We start from the raw sequence: 24,070 nt of genomic DNA, 5'->3' as shown, positions 1-24,070 counted from the left end.
TAACAGAGCGACAGAGCGTCTGATTAGGGAGTGTTCTCGTGGTGGCGTGCAGGAGAGGTGACTTTAACCGGGATTACCAGGATTATTTTTCTCCCCTTCCCTTTGAAATGTTCACCTGATAGTAAAAAGAAGGATTTCCTATACTGAAGGCAACCCGCTTCTTTGTGGGGTTCCATTCATGTTTCACCCTCTGCTGGTACTGCTTTAGCTTTTTTTATTTTTACCGTAACTAAAGCATAACTCGTATCTCAAGCATATGCCAGGCCACCCAAATCCAACGAGAGGATTATGTCATTGAGTCTGTTTTTATTATTAATTCCATTAGCAGGCGCCGCTTGTATTTAACGTGACTTACAGGGAGTTTTAGATACATTTCATTAATGAATTGACTTTAGGGCATCATGCTCAGGGACATTTACAGGTGACTGCAGACATATGGGTTCAGACCAACCTTTCATCTGGGAGTCCGGGCTCCTAACTGCTAGACTACCGTGGCCCCAGAAAAGCCTGTTGCAATATAAATATTTGGTTTAATTCTCCCCACCCGATCATATTATCATTAATTGGTGGCACATTCCAACTCAAATAAATCAAAATAATGTAATGGACAGTTTAGATGACAGCATCACCCGTGTGATGAACCTACAGAAACCTCTGGGCGAACCAGACTCATTAAACCTTACATCAAAACTCTCATTCCTGCTCAACATGAGTCAAAGTAAAGCTAAATCCCAGGAGAGATGTAAATGTATGAACTGTTGGCCTGATAAGAGTCTCTCACACACACACACACGCACACGCACACACGCACCCCCCCAGAGGTCAGCTGTATGTCTGCTGCAGTAAGCAAAACACTTAGGATAAAGAAAAAAAAATCCTCAATTTTACAAATCTTGACTTTTCTGTAACAGTGACCTGAGAATGACAGGAGATCGGTAGAGAATAATAAGCAGGAGACGACGTTACCTCAATGTACTTTCAACCTCGGTGCGTTTATTTGAATGGTCACATCACATGGAGCAATCTTTCCGAGGTTAATTTCCCAAGGCACATTTGTTCCCCCTTCACTCACACCGACGCTTCCAAAAAGGTTAGGGGGCATCTTGATCGAGGATGATTACAGCTTAGGCTGCGGATATATGGGAATCGAACCCAGAATCTCTTTAAGGATGAACGACCGAAGCGCAAAACTACTCTGCTCATTTGCGAAGTATACTCTGAAGATAACAAGTTGTGGATCACAAAGGACATTTAGAGACCAATGAAGACAAAAGGGTTTTATTACACATCCTCCAAACGCCTTTATGACAGCCATCAGGTTAGCTGCATTCTGCAATCATAAGCATTAGGTTAATCACTGCGTTAAGCAATGAAAGCAATGAAATCTATAGACATTTTTAGCTTTAAAACTTTTTTTTTTTGCTTTTATTTAAAGGTGTGTGCGTACGATTGTATGCATTTAAAGTCTCTGATTACAAATGTTAATTATTGATGGAAGGAAGGATTCACATTTCAAAGAAATATCCAACGACAAGACAATATTTTGAACAGCCAACGTGAATCCAACAAAAACAGCAAAATGACAAACTGCAGTACGTCAGAAACCGAGGAACTAGCTAAGTACCGTCGGGAGAATACGGGGAAAAATGACATTCCGATTACAGATCACAGCGATGGTACACATCAAAGTGGACATCCTCCATCCAGATGTCGGGGCAAAAAACCCCCGCAGAGATCGACAGAAACCGTCGGGGGGGGGTATGTGTATGTGTGTGTGTGTGTGTGTGTGTGTGTGTGTGTGTGTGTGTGTGTGTGTGTGTGTGTGTGTGCGTGTGTGTGTACGTTTTGAAGTAATGGAGCAGAACAAGTCTTTCCCAGGCCCGACCCCGACCCCTCACCCCTGGTGAACCTCACCTCTTGGCTTTCTTCTCCTTCAGGAGCTTCTTGCTCTCCTCGCGCCGCCGCTTGTTGACGGGGTTCCGGGGGTCGTAGATCTCGAACGTGTCCTCGTCCGGTACGGCGGCGTCCTTGACTTTTCTGGTTTGCTCATCAAACTGCAGAACATGGGCCATCCTAAATCAGACGGGAGGGGGGAGGGGGACGGGAGTTCAAAGCCACGAGTTATTACCTGCAGACTAAACACATCGGGGCCGAGGAAGTGGGCTTACGTAAAAAGAAGAAGAAAAAAGGAAAAGAAAAGAAAGAAGGAAAGAGAAAAGTACTTTGCTCCACAGAAGGAAGTGATATATTACGGATCAGCAAACCTTCCAACAAACGAGAAAGAAAGGAAATCAAAATTCGAGAACGGCTTTTGCGTGACTCTGGAAGAGCCCTATTCAAGGGGATTCTCCGCAATTGAGGAAGAAAAAGAAGAATTTGACCATCAACTACCCACCATCGTCAGCCTTTTAAAAAAGGTTTAACTAAACATAGAATAAACAGGGTCCCAAAAGATTTGAGCCATTACTGAAGTCGATCGGGGATCAATCTTTTACAAGACGGGTCACGCAATGGGTGAACTATGACCCAACCTCAACCCTTTGTGGCCCATGAACTCCTGAAAATGTTTTTTTGCGACCCCTGTGGGTCCCTGTATGACAATATAAGCCTGTGTGATCAGAGACTTGGATTACGTAGTGTTTTGAACACATGACTTTCAGCGGCAGGTGGAAATTACAAACCACTTGGGATCCTCTATTCTTCCAGGCGATGGCTTTTTTATTGCCCTCGCTGAGACCCCCTGTTAGGAACCACCCGGTCCATCCCATTGAAGCTCTTGTTTTGTGGGTCGATGCCCTCTTGACATCCCTATGCTGGAGCACATCTGTCCTTTCGGAAACATCTTGGAGCAACAATGCCGATTCAATGGTTAACTGGCCTATAACTGTCTAGAAATTACTTTGTAAACTGGAACGGGCGAGCGTTCAGGTCAAAGCTAAGGGAGTTGTGTACTAGACAAATATCTCTGATAGAAGACATCAGTGCGATTTCATACAGTCATCATATGTCTGATAATAATTATAGATAAACACTTAACCCCTGATTTGTGGTTTTGGGTCTGGTTTGGAATCAGGTGGAATCTGGTTTAGACCCATACTGGTTTTGGATCAGGTGTGGTCCTGATTAAGGTCTACACTGGTTTAGGTCTGTTCATGTCTATACTGGTTTAGGGTTAGGTTTGGGTATGGTTTAAGTATACAATAGTTTGGGTCTGATTTAGGTTTACACTGGTTTTGAGTTAGGTCTACAAGTGATTAGGTCAATAGTGGTTTTGAGTTAGGTTTGTGTATGGTTGAGGTCTACACGAGTTTCGAGTTAGGTTCATACTGGTTTGGAGTTTGGTTTTGGTCTGCTTTAGGTCCATACTCGTTTGGAGTGATGAGACTGGTATCAGCTGGTTAAACTTGGATCCGGTGTCTTATGTTGTGATGTTAACCCTCACCCCCTTTTTGAATCATTAATAATTTCGTTAAGACACACAGAACCAGACCTGACAACGGAACCATTGCATTGTATAAAGGCGACGTACCGACCTTCCTTCAAGAAACCCAAAAGGTTTGCTATCCCCGCACATTCAATTCATCACAATCTCACACTGAAGGCGAGCCGTCTGCTGCTTTGTTTGGTGAGTAAAACATATGGTTTGTGTCCGTCTCACTGTTCCCGGGACTGTGTGCACAAGCTCTGTGTGGTGGTGTTATTACTATGACCGCGTGCGTGCGTGTGCAGGCCCGTGTCTACGCCTGTGCTGGTTAGTCTGGTTCTTGACTTCACCTATTGCTTGTAGTCTCCTTCTCCCTTTTCGGCTCTCTTTCTCTCCCTCTCTCCCCTACTCCATCTCTCCGCCCCTCCTCCCTTCTCCCTCTCTCATTCCTTCCCTTCATTCTTTTCTCACTCTCGCTCTCTCTCCCCCCCTCCCTCTCCTATATGAGATGGGCAGAAGTAGTGGCGGTCCATCTCGTAGTGTGTGTCATGGCTAGACTGTGTCAGGGCCCCCGAGGAGCTGTGGCCCACTCTCATCATTAGTCTTCCAGTGTAGGGGCGATGACAGCCTGACCAGGGCCCGGTCACCCTGGAGCAACCCAAAGCCCTGGAGACCCCGGTCGGACAGCCCCGGACTAATCCAAGAGAACCACCTCTCTCTCTCTCTCTCTCTCTCTCTCTCTCTCTCTCTCTCTCTCTCTCTCTCTCTCTCTCTCTCTCTCTCTCTCTCTCTCTCTCTCTCTCTCTCTCTCTCTCTCTCTCTCTCTCTCTCTCTCTCTCTCTCTCTCTACTCAAACACACTGTCTCTCTCCCTCCCTCTCCCTCTCTTTTCCCCCTCTCTCCATGATGCAAGTCTGCATGCACGACCTCTCTCCTGGATCTATTTTTCTGGCGAGCCGGTGAGGGTGGGATTTAGAGGCGGGCACGAGGAGGAGTGAGCGCAGTATACGTGCTACCAGAGAACGAGACGAGGTGGAGGGGGGGGGGGGGGGTAGAGAGAGGAGAGCGGTAGGAGATGGAGGGGCTAGAGGGAGGAGAGATGAGGGATAGGACAGAGGTAGAGGCCGAGGGGGTAGAAAGAGAGAGAGAGAGACAGAGCGAGAGAGTGAAAGAGAGACAGAGGCCCAGATGGAATAGTTTACCTCCTCCTGGCCCAGACTTGACTTCCAGTGTCTGACCTGTTGTAACCCACATTCTGTTCACAGGGAGCCCAGAGTGGCACTGAGGTCCCACTGCTGTTTATCTAGGACTCATAGGCTGCCGGGCCCCCCAGCCTCCCCTCCCCTCCAGACCCATCTAGCCTGACTCCCTCTCCACAGCCCCGGTGAGGTGTCTAGGGCTGGGGGGGGGGGGGGGAAGAGAGAGAGAGAGAGAGAGAGAGAGAGAGAGAGAGAGAGACCGACCAGAGGCCAGCCAAGGGTTCACTCAAACTCATTAGGGCCCCCCCACACACACACACAGACAGAAGGGAGGTTGGTGAGGAGGGGGGGTGAGGGGGCTTTAGGGAGAATAATAGCAACTACAGGTTTTGTTATTCTAAATCTCCTGCGCACGGCTACTTCGAAATTCAAACACATGGTATTCATTCCCCCCCCCCCCCCCCCCCCCCAGCACTACTCTCCTCTATATGGTTCGAGACGTTGAGATCTCTGGTGAAATGCAGAGTATGAGAGGAAAACACTGAGTCAGCTTTGATTTCCTGATGGCCAATCAGGTAGCTGTGGTAGCTGGGATCCCAGCTTGACACACACACACACACACACACACACACACACACACACACACACACACACACACACACACACACACACACACACACACACACACACACACACACACACACACACACACACAGACACAGACACACACACACACACAGACACACAAACACACACTGTTGAACTTTCACAGACATCAGTTGTGGGAATCAGTACTGGGTTACCTGCTAACTATAACATAGAAATGTATGTGTTTGGTGTGGGGAGTGTAAATCTGTAGCTTATCTTTTGTAATAGAAGGGTTGCATAATAAATAATAAGGTTATTTTTTATGCATCCAGTTTTTACCTTTAAATTTGTCTTATTAGTTTAACCTTGAATCCACGGGGGAGTTGAGCCAGGTGTTGAATATACATTTAATTTCCTTCAAATGTGCCTACTGTTGCTCTAATGTTATTGAATAGAACTGACGCATTACATCAATATAAATATTGATACATAAAATATATATGTTTGATTTGAGAGGTTTTCTCGTTCATAGCAGATATTCAAAAGCATAGTTGCAATGGATTTATTATAATCACAATGGAGCCTTACCACGTTCTTCTCAATATAAGAGAGAGAGCGACAGACAGACAGACAGACAGACAGACAGACAGACAGACAGACAGACAGACAGACAGACAGACAGACAGACAGACAGACAGACAGACAGACAGACAGACAGACAGACAGACAGACAGGTTCCTGGACTGACCAGCCTTTGTCGTCATCCTCCGCCAGCTCCTCCTCCTCGGGCTGCTCTGGGGTCTCCGTGATGGCAGAGGTCAGCTTGGTCTTGAAGCTCTCAAGCAGGGCCAGGGTCTACCCGGACAGGTCAAAGGTCAAAGGGAAAGGTCATTTAGGGACATTTTTATTGCTTAAACGATAAAAGATGTATCGTCTCTATTAAGATTAATGGGACATATTTTACTGTGAATAATGTTAACGTCTACATTCTGTTATTTAAATTAATTTCTAATCAATCATTCAAATCAAGACTACGGTTGATTTTGACTATTGTTTTGTGCATATTGTCCTAAGAAACAAAAAAGGCATTTTCTCAATTACATTTTTATTACGTCCTGTTCTAATTTGGCATCTGGGATTAAGAAAGAACAACAGATTTTACGAATGAGCATCTCAGTGTGAAACCAATACTGAACCATTCCTACCCGCTCTTCTCGCCCTGAGCCCTTCTTGCGCTTCTGTTTCTTGAGCTCTTCGTACTTCTTGCGGCCTTCCAGAAATTCAGCCACAGCCTCGTTGGATGGCTTGCCTTCGTCTGCAGAGGAGGACATAGTTTGGTGCCCTTTGGTTTGGTAGTGCACTTTGAGTGTTCTCTTTAATTGTTGTTCGTCGTCTCATTGCGACAGACTTTGTGTGTTTTGAGTTGAGTCAAGGGAGTGAGGTGGATGTCAAAGATTTAGAAAAGGCAAGACAATGCAATGTTTGAAGACCATTACATTGTAGGATGCTGCAGGTATTCGGCCTGAATACCCGATTTCAAAACAGATTTTCAATTGAATTCAGCAAGAGTATGGCGTTATTTAAGAAACTGTTCACACATTTGTCCCTCGAATCCATTAAGACTCCCAAACAGTAAAGGACACAAGTCCAAAAGTTACCAAGTCTTCAAGATTAAAAAACAATGAAACGAATCATAGTGTTGACAGCTCAACGTGACGGGGTACAGACTAAAGAAGACAAATATACTACTACCAAGTAAAAACACCCCCAAAAGAGACCGGTGGTCGATGCCCAGCAGCCACCCACTCACGGCCACCCATAACAAATGAAGGCGTCAACCTGTGTGTTGACGCATGTGTCTGAACAACCTCACGTTCTCCTGCACATCGCCGTCCCACGTGGACGTGCTGTCCATGATGTCATGGCGTGACAGACACGCTGTCGGGTCAAGCCGCGTTCAACAAGGGGACTAGCTTTTACCATCGTAAGAAAAAACCAACAAAAGATAGAAGGAAAGAACGGCCGTGATGTCAGTCGAGGCGCTAGGAGCCGTGATAGGGAGCAGCGGCTCCGCACGGCGAGCCAGCCAAGCGCGATTATGAATGAATGGCTGCCCTGCTTGTGTTCATCAGAACAGAACAAATGATGTCATGGGATACGCCAGCGCCTGTCACTCTGCGAAGGGGACGCCGGGTTACGGACGCTGCAGGTGTTAACAAGAGGATCATTGTCTGCCGAAAACGCCGGCTGCCCGGACTTGACTCGTTCAAAGACAAGCTCAAGTGCCCCTGGTGTAATTGTTATTACAGGCAGAGGGCCATGGCCTGCGGTAGATGTCTAACAATAATGTGTTTGGCCGCGTTTGGATAGTCAACTTAATTTCTCCTTAGGAACCACTACACATCTTGGCAGTAACAGATGAGAAATGTTTACTTTGAGAAGATTTTGTTTGGAAAGTTGTTGCAGATTTTAACTGGACTGTGCATAACCTCAACAGGTTTATATATTGAATTATTGTAATTTGCTACCCAATTGACTATTTAGTCTTTTTGCCGACGCTTCTATCCAAAGCAAAGCCCACAATGAATGTATTGACATAAAGAAAGGACATCGTGCTCTAGGATGTCTACAGGTAGACTGTGGACAATGGATTGGTACTCTGAACCCTTTTCGGGGTCAAACTATACCACTATGTATATCACTTTAAAAACACTACTTTGAAGACCTATGAGGGACCTACATTGCTTCCTAAAATAAAGAAGAAATTGCTAGCCTTAAGTAAATAGGTTGCTTGCATCTAAATAAAAATATTTATTCATACAATATAAAAGAATAACAATTCGTATTAACCATATGTAAATATCTAGTTCAACTGTACCGTTAGTTTATTCATATCTGACTTAAATTCAAGGTAAAATAGCACAAAGACAACATTTGTAGCTCTGTAATAGACTAGCTGCCCTGCAGTTAACTTCTAATCTACCGAATGCCAGGATGAAAACTGCCTGTCTTCCAGGACGTTCAGCCCGAGAGGAAATCCAAGCAACAAAAGGCTCCAATCCAAGAGGTTGGGTGACGACCGCATTAGTTTTGGACACCATGCAATTACACTTATTACATCCCAGGGGCAAAGTACTGAGCAAATTCTGAGAAGTTATTGGAATTCCCCAGCCATCCTACACATGTGTAGGTCACGCTGCCCCCACACTGACACACTGAGCCAACAACAAGAGAGCTCCACGCTGCGCCTCCTCCTCCGATTTATGGGCGAGAAGAGCGAGTGACCTCCCCTCAATCTCCTCCTAGGCTCAGGCTCCTGCAGGGGTCTCCTCCTGGCTACAGCCAGAGGTGTAATGCTCCTCTGACCCCTCCTACATCCTCCATCCTCCCCTCCTGCAACCTCCCTGTGTCCTGCCACTCCTCCTCTTCCTTGTGTCAAACTACCGCTGCCTCCCTCCTACTCCCCCATCCTTTCCCTGCTCCCCCTCCTCTTCCCTTCTTCAAGGTATCCTTCGTCTTTAACCCCCCACCCCACCCCCCAATGTGCTGCCCCTCTCCCTTTCTGTTTTCCCGCCATCCTCCTCCTCCTCCTCTTCCCAGCGACTCTCTCACTCGCCTTCCTCCTCCTCCATCTCTCCCTCCTCCCCCCCCCCACCCTCCCCCCTCTCTCCTCCTGGCTCCCCGTGTCACGCAGGAGTGATGGTGCCCTGAGGTTATGTATGGGCTGCACCATCACCCCCTCCCCCAGCTGTTGTCACTAAGTGCTATCTTTGAGTCTGACAGCCCTTTCTAAAGGCATTCCTCATCTCCCACCAATCCTTACCTCCCACCAGCTCGCTCTCGCCTCCGTCACCTGAGCCCGGGAGGGCTACAAATCAAGGCGGTTGCTTCTGTTGTTGTTGTGGCAACCGGGATTGTTGTGGACAGGAATGAGGGGAGTAGGTCGTCCGTCTTTACCGCCTTTCTCAACAAGCGATAGTTTTATGGGAACACTTAAAAAGGGGGTTGTGGCGACTAAGCGATAAGGAAGGATAACTGTTCGTCAAATCCATCACCTGACTGATACACTATCCAACGTGGACGGATAGTGCAGTGGAAACGGGGTTCAGCTCCCGGCTGAAAAGGTACTGGGTTTGAACCCTGAGGTCCGAAGGCTTCCTGCCTATCCCCTACCTGCTAATTACCGACGTCAATTAACTTTGTCCCTTTGGATAAAAGCGTCTGCTAAATCGCTACATGGTAGTAAACTGTACAATGATCTGCCGTCAGTAATCCGTCCACCATCACAGTTGTTCATTGACCATGGGTTCCTCACCACTAGGATTTGATTTCCATTAGGAGTACACAACTTGGAATTTAAGACTGATGAATGCAAAAATAATTAGATTTAGTGAGAAACAGACCTGTGCTTCAGGAATAATTGTTATTTAACACAACATAAAAGTCATTTTAAATGTCCCCCCCCGCAGCAAACTTAAAAGTGTGTGAGAAACAATGCACTATTAAATTAAAGATAATGACACTAAACAGCGAGTTCCGAACATAGTGAACCGAGGAAAGTAAACAGACCAATATAGTTAGTAGCGCGATTACTCCAACATTCTCTTCTCTATCGGGTCTATTACTTCCATTTGAGAGCAGGCAGGGGGTAGGGTCACCTACACTTTGACTACCGTACTTAAACTGGGAACCATTGGGAGGGAAGTCCAACACCCTGCCCACTAGACTATCCGGCCTCCAGATGTGGGAGTAAAATACCAACCGTTTTCTGTTGATCCTAATTAATCAGTTAAGCTCTGAGTCAGAACACAGTCTTTATTAGCCTACGCTACCGGCTAAGTAAACACAGACAGTTTGGTGCAGGTTACAGCGACGAAACAGTTGAATCACAGCGAGGAAAAGCGTCTTCGAATCCTAAAGAACCAGATCGGGTTCCTTCACATTTATCTTTTGAAAGCGAGCCGGAGGAAATTAAAGAACAGTAAAAAAAAATACAATTTTTAAAGGGGACTCATTTCTACTAGGTCTAGGTCTGCTACCATGGCAACCGAGGAGACTAGGAAATGAGAGCCATGGTTCTGGCTCCGCTGGCCCGTGTGAATGGAAAGGTAGTGGAGGCCTCTGTTATCAGGCCTCCAGGAGATTGTGTTTAAAACATTTTTATGAATCCAATCAAAACACTAAAAGGATTTATCTAAATGTAATTGCTTTCCTTGGCGTTGAATAGGACTTTTTTTCCCCTCATCTCTCCTGTGCCATACAGGTCAACACAATAAAACTACGGCAGAATAGAAATATGGTAATACTACCTAGATCTCCAAGTTTTTACTCTCCCCACTGAATCCCTCTAAAATATGTGTTTACTAACTCCTCCACTGCACAGAAATACTGTTGGTGGTGAACAAGACCTGAGCCATGTGACCTTCCATTCCATTCTCTTCTTTCTTACTTTTGGGATATTTTGCTGACTGAGCGACATTGATATCAGTTTGCTTCGGTGTGGTTCACAAAAATCTGCATGTCCTTTGCTTTGGCCAAAACTGCAATGATGGGATGTTGGATTGGAGCAACTTACCATTGTGATAAACATAAATTGGTCATGGGAAACTAAGATCGTACAATGCCTGGTTAAGAATATCTGTTTTACTGGGAATTTCGGTTGCAATTTTATGCAATGCCGTTGTCTGACAACAATTAGCACCACCCAACACGCTCACAGCTGGGACACAGGAATTTGCTTGAGCAATAGCCACAATTGACCTTTTTTTCTCTCAATAGGGTCAATAACCTTGGGTTTCTATTCAAGCTTGTGTTTTTTTAAACCTATTTTAACCTAGTTTTTTTTTTATCCCTTAGAGTTAGGGCTGCACGATCAAGACCATCTGACTCATTTGTCTATATTGAGCAAGCTAAAGAACCAGGCTGCTGGTTAGTAATGAGTACGACACATTGGCGCAACGTTTTTAGATCATCTGCTTTAACTTTTATTTTCTAATATAGGAGGGTATCGTTTCATATGCGGGTTACGAACCAAACCAAGAGCGTATAAATACTTCAATAATTGACGTCATTGGTCCGGGATTTGCGTTCTCCATCTGTGTCATTCGGAAAAAACACGTCTGACATCTTGGGCCTATGTGGAATCTAGTCTAAGTCAAACAGCGTCTTTCTTAGCCCCGCCCAAGTGGTCTTGTTCACCGAGTAGTAGAGAGCATGCCCGCTGAACTCAACGTCCTCAACCTTGGGGTGCATGCACACCCAGTGGGAATAAAATAATGTTGCTTAACTATCCGGTCACATCCCACACCCCCTGCCGGCATAGTTGGGTGAACCCAAGTGGTTTGGTTTTCATGAAATGTCAAAAATGTGTTTCAACATCAACTGGTACATCAACAGCGGGCTGAATGACGCCTGACTGCTGAACCACAGTAGTGTGGAACAGCTTAGAGGATCTGGGTCTGGGCTTTTGCGGACCCCCATAGTAAAGTTATTTTTCTGGGTCTCTAACAAACAAACCGATTGGGCTGTGATGTCGGACCGTGGACCCTTTTTAGCAATGCGCTGACCACTGAGATCCCTGAACGCAGACATGTAAAACCCTTAGGGTGACGACGCAGCCGGATGTTGTGGTGGTTTAAAGTACGGCTGAGGGAACGACAGCATACTCATCACTGGACTGTAGCTGGTAAACAAAGGATTCCCGCTCTCTGCTGCCGCAGCCGTGATCTCAGTGCTGACTGAATTAAAACCGAATCGCGCCGCACTGTTTTGCTCCAGATTGCAATCACAGGACAAACAAGGAGTCATGCTCGGTTTGATAAAAACCACTAAACTCGAAGGAGTGAGCGCCATGTTTTGACTGACATCGGAGCTGTGGGGGAGACTGGCAGCTCCAGCGACCATGGACGGTAAAGGCTACTGGGCTGACAGGAGCCTGTACGACCGCCAAGGTCTCTGGCTAGTGCAGTTATGGTCGAGAAATCAGGTAAATACATGTTAAGGATTCGTTTAAAAAAACGCAGAGATGTGAATATTATGCACTTCGTTTCACATATTTGGTCTAAGTTCCTGAAATGCATTATATGCCCAAAAAGGTGATTGAACAATTTTTCGTCACGGGTAAATGGTCAACCTCTTCCGGCAATATCCAGGAACAGTCAGCGAACGCAAGTGGCATGAGCACTCAGATCTACAGGCATCCTTGAGCAAGATACCGCGTCATCACTCCTTAAAGACGTAACTATATGTTCCTTTGGTCTATGTAATCTGTAAAATAGCTAAATAGTTAATAGATAATGTGTAAACAACTTGTTTACACTTTGGTGATATTTACGAATAACTAATTAAATCAAACTTATTTTCTACGAGACAAGCTTGTAATGAAATAATAAATGAATAGACTATAGCGGCTCACAGAGATAGAGCAGATTGGTGGGCATGGACAGAGACATGTGTTATACATACCCTCCTTCTCCTGCTCTTTCTCCGCTTCTTTCAAGCTGTCCTCTTTCCTCTGCTTTATGGCCAGGAGATCCTTCTTCAACTGCCGCGACTCCTTCCGCAGTTCATCGCTGAGGATGCAACAAGAGTGGTTGGGGTGTTGGACTCCATGGCCAAAAGGTTTATGGGTTTGAATCCCAATGTAAACAGTCCACTCGGTGGAATTTCTGAGCAAGATGCCCCCACTATCCTACCTGCTCGTAAATGTCATGCATGGCTTAATAAATTCTCTGCAGGTCGTTTTGGATAAAACCGCCGGCTAAATGACTAAATTGTAAATAATTACCATTAAAAACTCAGCAACACATTTTTAGCACTTTAATGACATTGAGTTCACTCATTATAAGCATCTCCGCTAAATCAGGGCTCTAACGAGGGGCTAGCTGACGGTTAGAACCGGTTAAATACTTACACAGATCCCAAGTCATGGATAAATTTAGTCTGGTACTGAATAAATACATATTTTGGCTGCACTTGCCGTTGCCGCGTACATTCATTTTCCACAACTTTCCACATTAGTAATCTATAGTAAATATGCTTGACAAACAAATAATTATCTTGATATACTCCAGGCTTTTAAAACATTTTGTCTGCGGGGTAATGTGTCTAGGTGTACCGGATTGCACAAAAGCTGTATACAAACTCTGTATACAGCACTTAGGAGTGAATGATAGACGTTTAAAGCTGGCCCGTGCGGTAATAAATTACATGGCACATATGCCATGAGAGTTCAACAGAGTTCCCGCAGGCATCAGAGAAGGTAAGCCTGCAGGATGCAAAGTGCTGGAATATTACGGAAGCCTAATGCGAGTGCTTCAGTAGTATAAGGACGAGAAATAAGTTACAGTTTGAAAAGGTTATGAAAATATCCAATTATCATTATACCCGTCACACATTAAAACAATTTAAACACAATAATTTAATTTCGGGCAGACTTGGATTGTTTAGTGGTACCAATGTTTGACTTCCAGCCGTAATGCTCCGGTCTTAAAACCCTGACGTCCGCAGTCTGTAAGCCGCTTTGGGCGTCTTTGTATAAAAAGCGTCTGCTAAATCACGACTAGCACGTAAAACAGCAACTCTTTCATATATGCACTCTAACTGTAATCTTTAACTTTTATCGAGACATCTACAAAACCAGCGCCGTTTTCCGACCTCTGTGATAAAAACTTCCCCCAGGCGCCTGAGGCAGGCCGAGGCTCGGGCCGTCTCTTCGAAGTTGTGCGAGGGTTGGTTCCCCCGTTGGCCCGGCGCCAAAGTGTCAAAGCAGGGCCCCGGACACATCAGGTGGAGAGATCAAGCGGCGGCGGTGGCGTCCGCCGCTCCTCCACACATCAGATACGAAACCCCCACCGCCCCGTGCCAGAGCAGATATGTAATGTTAGAGAAGGATAATATTTTTGTACGGCCTGACAGGCTCTGTTTGTGCCGGTTTCTCCCGCTGCGGAGCTATAAAACACAGGTAAGCTGAAGTCCGGGCTCGTGGCCCAGAGAGCCGCCAGATATCTCCAGACCAAACAATGGCAGCCTTTGTTTTGTTTTCTCTTTCTCTTCTCCTCGCTCCCTCCATCTGCTTCTCAGAACAGACCTCCTCATTATCCTGTCCTCTCCTTTAACTGCCACTTTCACTCCTCTTATGTTTGCAGCTTCCTAACTCTCGTCTTACCTTTAAATGGTTTTCAGGCGTTTGCCAAGAACACCAAAGCAAATATTGCCCTTTATCTATTTTTTCCAGTGTTGGCCTCAACGTTGTCAAGGTGTTTCAGCTGAAGGATCAGTCAGACATGCAGCTGGTTAGATTCCTTGTTTTTATTATCTGGTAAAACTGTAATTGCCAACTATCGATAGAGATTTACGTGCACAGAATGGGCAGGCGGACAATCTTATTGCAGGGCTGGTGCTTACAAGAGTGCTTACTCAGGACACTTGGTGCCAGGACACCTGACTCACTTTTGTATTAATTATTGAGCAGGATCCATGCACTGACATCTCCTCGGCTCAAAAGGCTCATTCAATATCAAACAATAGAAGGTAACCGTGTCAAAATGTCAAGCGTTTTTAGATGGTGCATGCATAGGTAGGTATAGTGCAAGTCACTCCATAGGTCATCATGCAATCTAGGAAGTGTCTAAAATGAACACTTGGGAATCTTTCAACCTGCAGCCTACTTTCGGGTCATTTTGGGTCCAAGGGAGTAATGCGGACAACGATTTTCGACGTTTGTCAAGTATTGACATAGAACAATGCAAGCGCCATAGCATCTGTTGATGTACGTCATCTAAAAGTGTTTTTTTGCCACTGACTGGCTCTGATTATATTTGTTCATTATAGAAAGGATCTCTGCAGAGAAATAAAACTTGTTTCTTTACCTCTGGCCTGATCATGGTCTTTTTATCATTGTGTCAAACCAAGCCTTGCTCTAAAATCCCATCGTTGCAGGATATTTCCCTATTTTCATTACAATCTAAATTCTCCTTGACCCGAATCACTACACAAGGCCTTTACGTATTCCAAAATAAACTCTCCGCTCTCATACATTTCCACTGTTAAACTCATGTAACAACTCCACTAAACTCTCATTGAGCGAGACTTGGTTTGACACAATTTGACTGTGATCAAGAGAAAGGTGTATTCCCCCATAATGACAGAATGTTCTGAGCCTGTCCGAGACCAAAAACAAGCACTTTTAGGGGATGCATACTGATGAGCACTATTGCTATAAAGGAGTACATTGCAGACTGTTTTTCACGGATAAGGTCTGTAGCATTCTATCTCAAGGAGCAATCTCAATAATCGCTGTCTGCAGTAGTCCCAAATTGATTGGAAAATAGGCTCCAGGTTGAAACGTCGTCCAGTTTTCCTTTAATTAGGCATGATAAAAGATACTTATTCTATCCGTGCGTATCATTGAGACATCTTTCACAGACACGATGCTTTGCGATGATACAATCGATGACGTCCATCTCAAACAAACACAAGGTGAGGTGGATTAAGTGGCGCATCGGACCGAGCGCAGATAAAATGAACACCGCCTAAATATAGAAATAGAAAAACAGATTCTACCGCAGAGGGAGAGAGCGAGAGCGCGCGAGAGGGGGAAAGAAAGAGAGACCTTTTGTGAGTGAGTGATCGCTCTCCCGGCCTGTCTTGACACGCTGCCATCCGAAAAACAAGAGAGACATATCCACGGCAACAGGCAAACAATCGGCTCCACAGTCCCTCCTTGCCAATAAAGAGAGAGGCCAGAGAGGACAGGGGGAAAAAAGGACCCAACAACACCTGTTATTGCACACCTTGGGGCTGAGCAAATTCCTCGCAGAGCCTTCAACTTGGATCACAAGACCTTTTGGTTGGAGCATACCTGAAACCACCTCAGCACTCTCCATGCCCACACGAGGCGCAAACCTCGTCAGCCGACAGCGCAGAGTTGAGATGGTTCGATGCATCCCGTTTGCATATTCAAGTGCATACAATCACAATTGATTTCACTTCATGCTGATTCATTTTCCACGATGGCCATCATCAACATCGTGGTGATGAGGTTGACGGCGATTCGTTAATTCCTATGTCTAAAATGGCTCCTAAAAACAAAGCATGACTTCTTTGCCAGATATAATAAAAAACAAAAAAAATGAGATCAGCCTTCAAATATGTTTGAGTAAAAACCATATGGTCTTTTTTTATTTATTTTTTTAAAGGAGTTCAGAAAATGAGGCCAACAGAAAAGTTTTTGGGCAATGCGCGGGCAAAGTGGTGAACCCTTAAAAAGGAAGAAGTATTTTGTAGCTGCGTACAATGCTTTGTGCCATGTGTTGCCAACACCATCTTAAAACCAGGGGCTGCAATCTGAAGCCTTTGAAGGGGAGCGAGTGAAAGAGAGAGGATGTTGGAGACGCTCCAGGGAGCTTCACTTTCTCCTCACTGAGAGAAGGGGGTTTGGGGGCATCCCTTGACCCCCTCGTCCAATCCCCTCTCTGCCTCCCTTTCACGAGCACAATGACAGCCATTCAGCACGCCGCTGTCCACCTGCCAACCACAGAAGAGACCGGGGCTGCCATCTTTAAAGAGCGGAAGGCCGGGGAAGAGGAATCAATGAGGTCGGAGAGTGTCGCCGGCCTGCCAGACAAACAGTCCCAACAGAGAGCTACATGGAGGGCCCTTGGTTTTAAAAAAAATAAATTAAAAGAATGAAGCCTCCTTTGGGACACTCTATAAGGACTGCCAGTTACTGGTGCACATGCTTGGCTAGGGCTTGGACAGCGAGACAAAGCAATGACCTAGGTCAGTACGATCTAGACTAGAGGAGTTCTTTTTTTTTTTACAGGCTCATCTGCTGCAGTCGTTATCCAGCAGTAATTATGTGGCCATGATTTTATGGTGAAACACGGACCCCGCCATGAACAGTCGTATACCACACACTTGACCTCGATGGATGCCAATCGGTCTGCCACAAGGACGCCGAGAGAAGCCACCCAGGCCTTTCCCCGGGTGGACGTCCACCGCATTCGTAAAGGGAGCGTGTGATCCGGATACATGCGATCCTCCTAATTCATGGGCTAGGTAGGGTAACAATGCTGGCAGGCCGACCTTCCCCCTCAGGGAAACTCTTCAGGGCTTGAGCGTGAGGCGAGGCGCGCTGGGAGCTGGAATCAGAGGAATCTGACCTCCACACAGGAATCTGCATGACTGTACAGAGATCCTTGGACAGGCACGCACACACATCACCCACACAGTGGACCAAAAGCAGCTTCTCCCTGTCTTGCTTCACCAAATGCATTCTTGTGACCAGTGCTCAAGCAATTATTCAATTAATTGATCAGTCAATTAAGAGGCAATTCATTGATTTCAAGCTGTATTATCGATTCAATGTTCAAAGTCATTCATCAAGAAATTTGATTTGTGGTGTCATTCTGTTTTGGAAATTAAAAAAATAGATTGATAGATAACGATAATTGAATATTGAGTATATGCAATTAAGGAGCAGGAGGGGTTAGGCTTGTCTCCATGTTAAGCCACAGACCATAAGGGTTTTAACCCTTATATTACCGTGCCCAGAGTTTTCCATCATATACAGTACATAGGAACTGTAGGGTCAGAATAATGTAGCATATACAGTGCATCAATGGCTCCCTTAATTCCCGGTATCAGCATTCGCTGGAAGACGCTATGGATAAAAATGTCTTTGGCAGTAAATAACCCGATCATTATCCACAAAGCCTGAACTACAAGGCCAAGAAGGTAAAGAAATACGACTGTGTCAGACATGATGTCTCAGTGATTTCTCTTCAGGTGCTTCGTTTCTCCCGGCTCTTCACGGAGTTTAGACACACATCATTGGTCTGGAGCCGTTCCCAGTGGACCGGTCACCCAGATGTTCAGCCAGGACAAGGAGATCTATGTGTAAAACTCCAAAACACACACTGTTGGCTTGCCAAAGAACCGGATTATCTCTAGCTGGTTTCTGTACACCCAAAAAGAAAACGGAAAGCTATCTTGATCTCTGTAACCTCGCCCTGAGAAAGTGTTGGTTTATGAGTGATGACAAGAGACAGGTGTATCCAATTACTGCAGGGTGACCCGGAAGGGTCCCGTGGAAGGGAGAAAGGACCCTTTAGGGTAGGGGTCCGAGGAGGTGAGAGTACTGTCATCCTAACTGCGGCCGCTCCATGCAATGGTTTCATTTCACGACAAGGGTTTCAATCATACAAGGAAGTGGTATGATGCATTTAACTCCAATGCATTGAAAAGGCTATGGTGAGAAATCCTTAAAAAATATGCAGATTTGGATATAATGCAGGGGGATGTCAAACAACAATCAAATTCTAATTTCCCTGTTTTAAAACTGCACCACAAAATTGACGTGACGTCATTGCATCGTGTGAGATATAAAGCCTCAGATCAGACCCCTGAGTCAGGATCAACGGGCAGGAGCTGATAACGCTCTGACGCCCGGCATCTGGAAACACTTGACTTTTCCAGTCATGCCCTGTTGGGTTTCAACCAGAAGAAGTGGTGACTAGACTGCCACATACACCGCTTCGGGACCTCCAGTCAGAAGGGTCTTTAATAAACCTCAACCCCCCCTACCGAGGAGAACCTGAGTTGGCCCACATCAAATAGGAACTCCAGACTTGGGCCATAGTCAAAACACAGTCAGAAACAGTTGGAATCTGATCTTGGGGGGGAGGTGGGGGGAGAGAGAGAGATTTTTTCTCTCCATCTATTGCTTCATGTAAGAGGGTTGGATGCAGATAACATGCTGAACACATTCTTGCACAGAAAGCAAAAACAGATAATGTACTCAGACTCATCTTCGAACGTAAAACAACAATATTTTTTTGAAATCATTATACAATTACACAAATCAAAGACTTAAACAAGTACAAATACGACTTCTAACTACTCAACGGAAACACTAAAGGGAGTGCAGACTCCATCAAATAACGACACGGCCAACATACACAAGATCGCTAAAGCCCCCATTTGACTCCTGAACTGTCTCCAGAGAGCTAGCCAGACAGAGCTAGCTCCAAAAGATGACTAGATAACAGTCGGTCTTCCCCTCTTGTGCACGACGCCGAAACTCCCAGCAGGCAGAGAGGAGAGAGAGAGAGAGAGAGTGAGGGGAGGGGGGAGGGTTGCCCCTCTCCCCCTCCAACAATGCAGACTTTGTCCGGGGGTCCAACACTGTACCTAACCGCCTGCCCTTTGATTGCCTGCCAAGACAAACCACTGTGTTGGGTTACGGCTCTTGTAGCATAACAATCTGCGCTCGGGTTTAATACACTACAGTCTGCCCGCATCGCTCTGGCTGTCACTCAGGGTCCCACACAGCTGACCCGGGGGGCCCCCCACTCCTTATCCCATTAGTGCTTAATGAGAGAAGGGGACGGGGCTGTTATGTACGTGTGTGTGGAGGGGGGGGTGGGGGGTGGTCACCTGTGAGGAGGATACCGGCCGGCGAAAACTGGCTACATAGTGACATAACCACCGACATCAAGAGAGAGAGAGATGAGATTAAATTCTGATGTGAACACTATCGCCTGCATCTCTTTCTCAGGCTCTCGCTCTGTGTCTCTCTCAGAATCTCACTCTGTGTATCTCTGATTTCTGTCTCTCTCACTCTTGTGTGTCTCTCAGTCACTGACTTATGTCTCTCACTCTGTTTCTCTTATTCATTCACTCGGGGTCTCCGTGTCTCACTCTGTGTCTCTCTCAGCCTCTTTTCTCACTTTCTCTGTCTGTCTGTCTCACCCTCAACCTTTGGTCTGGGTGCTTATACTAAAGCAGGGCTAAGTTATTTGGTCTGGGTGCTTATACTACAGCAGTAAGTAACGTGGTTTGGGTGCTTACAGTATAGCAGGGCGAAGTAATTTGGTTTATTTCTCACAGTAGAGCTTGATGGCTGTGGGGGAGTGTGTGTGTGCGTTACTTGGCTATCGATGGTAGTATTATTTTCAGTCTGCTTGAAGAAACCCAGGCATTAAAGTCTGCCTGTTTCCTTATGTTAAAGCCAACATATAGCATTGGCATAGCACATCCAGCACAACCAGTTACACGTAGAACAATAACATAATTGTCTGTGGATAACTTGGCGAGTGTAAAATGTCTTTCTCTTCGAATATTCACAATATGCCCACAACCTTGTGTCCACATCCTCATTAAACAGAAGCATATAAAGTTGGGTTTTAAATGATGCTGGATCATTTAACATTATAAATCAATATATGAAAATCCCATTATCCCAAGTGATACAAATATCAGTAGTTTAAGTAGTTAAAGTTTAATATTTCAGACCTTGTACGGTGAGAAACCTTATCATAACCTTGAGGATGCGGTTGATTTACATCACAGGGGTAAGTGTTCATCTCCATAATGGTTTAGTATGCTTTATGGCTCAGTATCTGGCCCATGAGGAACCATACAGGTCATTGAGTGACTAAAGAAGGAGCTGTCACCAATGAATTTATATTTGTTGAACAAACCTGCCCCCTGGTGGGAAGGACTGTGTAATACAGGGCTTTCTTGGACACTTTTCTAGAGGTTTAGAATCGATCCGTTTGTGACATAACAAGAGGGATTGGACACTAAGGTCTATTAGTTGATCGAGTCTACCAGTCTACTCCTTCAAGTTGGTTGGTCAATCCCCGATTGTGACGTCACGTCACAATTGGTTAGATTCTGTAAGTGCTTATCAACAGGACACCTGGAGGTATTTAGCCTTCTAAGAAGTCCTAGTAGAATGCCTAAAGTAAGGGTCACAGTTGGCATGTGTTTACCTGCGACTCGTCTTCTTCTCATGGTCTCCCTCCCTGGCACTCTTGTTGGCATCCTCTAATTTCTTCAGCTTTTGAGCGATGACTGCTCTCATTTTCTGTCTTTGCTCCGAGTCATACTCTTCACCTCCCTCAAAGTCCTCAATGGCACCATCATCATCATCACTGGCTCCCTTATAGGGTAAAAAGGCATGTATACATTGTTTTTTTATTCCAGATATTATACGTACTTAAACAACGATAAAGGAACGGTTTCTATTTTCATTTCAAACCTACGTCTTCCGTGTTGGTTTTCTTCTTTCTCCTGCAAGTTTAATATGGAATGCAAAATTAATTCAGCACGTAGATATGGTTGCACAAAGGCAGCTATGGTTAATCCCTATGAGAGGGGACATACGGGACACACATACTTATCTACTGCCGGGACAGAGCTAAGGCTGGGGTCATCCTTTAATAAGTCATGGCTGCTTTTGCCTTTTCCCTTTAATGTCTGGAGAAACAAGAGACACGAATACAATATATAGGTTTAAATATTTAACATAATCATTTATGAGACATGGGAATTTTTGAGTGCTCATCTTCCAGGAAATGAATGGACATTTAATGTATTCCAACATTGATTTTACATAACAATATTCATAATGCAATAAAAATAACCATTTATCCTTTTAATATGCTATATACAACATGAGTGAATAAATGGGGCCTATTCAACTGTAAATAAATACAAATCTCGTAACTCATTACCTGGCTAACCTGTGTCACCATCTCCTCCTCTTCTTCTGCTTCTTCTCCAAAGGACAATAGACTGAAGTTCCTGTACACAAATAAATACAATTAATAAAAGAGAAGAAAGGATAGGGAAGGTTTCCAGCTATGGATATTAAAGACAGCAGTCGACTCACTTTGTGGCTTTTGACTGCGATTTCTTTCCCTCCTCTTTGTCCTTATTTTTTTTTTTACTTTCCCGCGGAATAATGTCATCAAATGGAGAATGCAACACCTGGACGGAACATTTAAAGTACACTTACATATACATTTCTATATTTACAAAGTCAATTAACAATAAAATAAACAATATACACTTGTTTTTTTGATGCAATAGATACACCCAATCTTCAATACCTCGGCTGTTTTGATCTTGTGAGGGTTGAGTGGTCTTTCGTCACTGTCACACTCAACCTCTGCCAGCCTGATCATGTTATAAACCGTGTCTCCTGTCACCTGTGGCGGAAGAATTTAGGAAAAGCTGTGACGTCAAAACAAGCATTTTCATGAGGCGCATTCAATTAATGTAGATACAATGGATGGATTTATGTAACTGTGTAGACTAGCATTTATTTTTCTAGAGAATACATTTGCACAAATTGGTGATGTTTCTAACGGCACTGGGCTACCAACTGAGATGCCCAGCGCAGAGCATATTTACTTTGCCAAATATAGTGTGTTTGTTGTTGAGCTCATCTGCCCGTGCCAGAGTGAAGAAGAACTGGCTGCCGTTGTCGTGTGGGCCTGCATTCGCCATGGCAACCAAACCTCTCCGAATAAACCGTAATCTGGAGTGAAATTCATCCTATAACAACAGAATAAAGGGTACATGAAAAGTCATGATTAAATTGGTGATTACATTTTTAACTAAAACTATGAAAAAAAGAGTACAGTACAAATACAAGTCCTATGAGGCTGTGGTTTGGTTGCAGCTCTGTAATATCCCTTTTTAAAGGACTGAGGTTCTAATTGCTTCTTTAACAGTCCCTGCATCCCCCGGGTATTGCATAAATATTTTTGGGTTTTCTTAACCAATATAGAGCAAAGAACTTTTTTTTAACGTAATAGGAAAATATTTTGGGTAGTTGGAACCAGCAGATAAGATGAAGAATATTTTATCAATGCTCATTTTCAAAAAGGGTCAAGACCTTGAATGGTCGTCCATATATGGATTCTCCTCCACTTCCTGTTCCGGTTGGATCTCCTCCCTGGACAATGAACTCCTGCACAACACGGTGGAAGCCTGTGTTGTCATAGTAACCTGTGAAACAAAAAAATAGATGTAAAATGAAAGAATATATATCTGCAAATCTGCAATCAGATGTTTCCTAAAAACATTGATGTTAAGCCACAAAAGAGAGGGAGGCTGTCTTCATGTCATTTAAACAGATGTTTTAGGAAATAAATATATTGAAAGGCTGGCAGAATGGATTATCTGAAAAAAGCCACAGGATTTCCCTGGGACTTGTTGAACACAATGATTATATAGCTACTGTTCAATAGAAGACAACCCTTGTGATCAGGAGGAACACTTGTGTGTGCTGTAGTCATTCACATAAAGCATTTGACCAAATGTTCACTGAGGCATTACATTACCTTCCATACACAGCTGCACAAAGTTCCTGCATGCTTTTGGTGCTTCCTTGGACCATAACTCAATATCAATATCTCCCGCTGAGGTCTTCAGCAGAACCTGACAGAGGAAACGATAGAAATGACACTTTCTCTAAAACACACGCTTTTCACATTTTGGTCATCAGATCATTCGTATAGTTATGGATAAAGGTTACATGAACAGGGAAAGTAGGAAATAAAAGTTGGTTATCCTTGAAAAGTGTTGTACATATATTAACGGGAAAATAGGACCAAACTTGCAAACATTCGCGCTCACCTTCCCATTTGTTGGAGGTTCTTGAATGTAAATGTTACTCATACCGCCGTTTCTTCTGTTACTCTATACAAAGGAAGTGTGCTGCTGTCGTTGCAATTAATGTAAGAGAAGCAGTTGAATTATTTCATACGTATATGAACATTGTAGCTAAATGGAAACTATACAACGAGCTGAATATACACTACAGCCATATTCGCAGCACCAACACAAGAGAGCACATTGTTTACGTGAAGTACAATGGGGGAAACATGTGATTTAGGAATATTTACTTTTGAAAAAATCACTTTTAAAATTAAAATGAACTTGTATTATTGTAATTTATATTATCAAATTAGTTTATACTCATGAAATTATTAATATTTTTAAATGTAAAACAACAAATCAAAACGACCAATTGTCAAAGTACCCCTCTTTTCGTTTTGCAG

At 44.5% G+C, this 24,070-nt stretch overlaps 1 protein-coding gene across 2 annotated transcripts; it reads right to left on the bottom strand.

Moving 5' to 3' along the window:
• Positions 1–1,262: 1,262 nt before the first annotated feature.
• cwc27 (CWC27 spliceosome associated cyclophilin) lies at positions 1,263–24,070 on the bottom strand. 2 transcript variants are annotated; one of them, XM_030342443.1, is made up of 16 exons: positions 24,052–24,070; positions 23,646–23,729; positions 23,351–23,447; positions 22,903–23,015; positions 22,416–22,559; positions 22,112–22,210; positions 21,892–21,989; positions 21,734–21,803; positions 21,397–21,476; positions 21,263–21,290; positions 20,990–21,159; positions 12,675–12,781; positions 6,416–6,525; positions 5,959–6,065; positions 1,915–2,073; positions 1,263–1,330 (listed from the first exon to the last, which is right to left on the bottom strand). In XM_030342443.1, the coding sequence occupies exons 2-16, from the start codon at positions 23,685–23,687 to the stop codon at positions 1,315–1,317; spliced, it is 1,440 nt and encodes a 479-aa protein (XP_030198303.1). In that variant the 5' UTR covers positions 23,688–23,729; positions 24,052–24,070; the 3' UTR covers positions 1,263–1,314. The 2 variants fall into 2 exon arrangements, with proteins under 2 accessions (XP_030198303.1, XP_030198302.1); XM_030342442.1 differs by lacking the exon at positions 24,052–24,070 and having other exon boundaries at positions 23,646–23,937.

This window comes from Gadus morhua, chromosome 19, assembly GCF_902167405.1.
Source record: "Gadus morhua chromosome 19, gadMor3.0, whole genome shotgun sequence".
Classification (NCBI taxonomy): Eukaryota; Metazoa; Chordata; class Actinopteri; order Gadiformes; family Gadidae; genus Gadus; species Gadus morhua.
This window is presented reverse-complemented; position numbering and strand designations above follow the sequence as displayed.

What these genes read in the sequence shown, in the direction of transcription:
- cwc27 (XM_030342443.1), bottom strand. Translation starts at nt 23,687, where the DNA reads ATGAGTAACATTTACATTCAAGAACCTCCAACAAATGGGAAG. An exon ending in TGGTGACACAGGTTAGCCAG is followed by an intron (nt 21,477 to 21,733) that starts GTAATGAGTTAC and finishes TTGTTTCTCCAG; the next exon opens with ACATTAAAGGGAAAAGGCAA. An exon ending in GCTCAGGGCGAGAAGAGCGG is followed by an intron (nt 6,066 to 6,415) that starts GTAGGAATGGTT and finishes CTGTCCGGGTAG; the next exon opens with ACCCTGGCCCTGCTTGAGAG.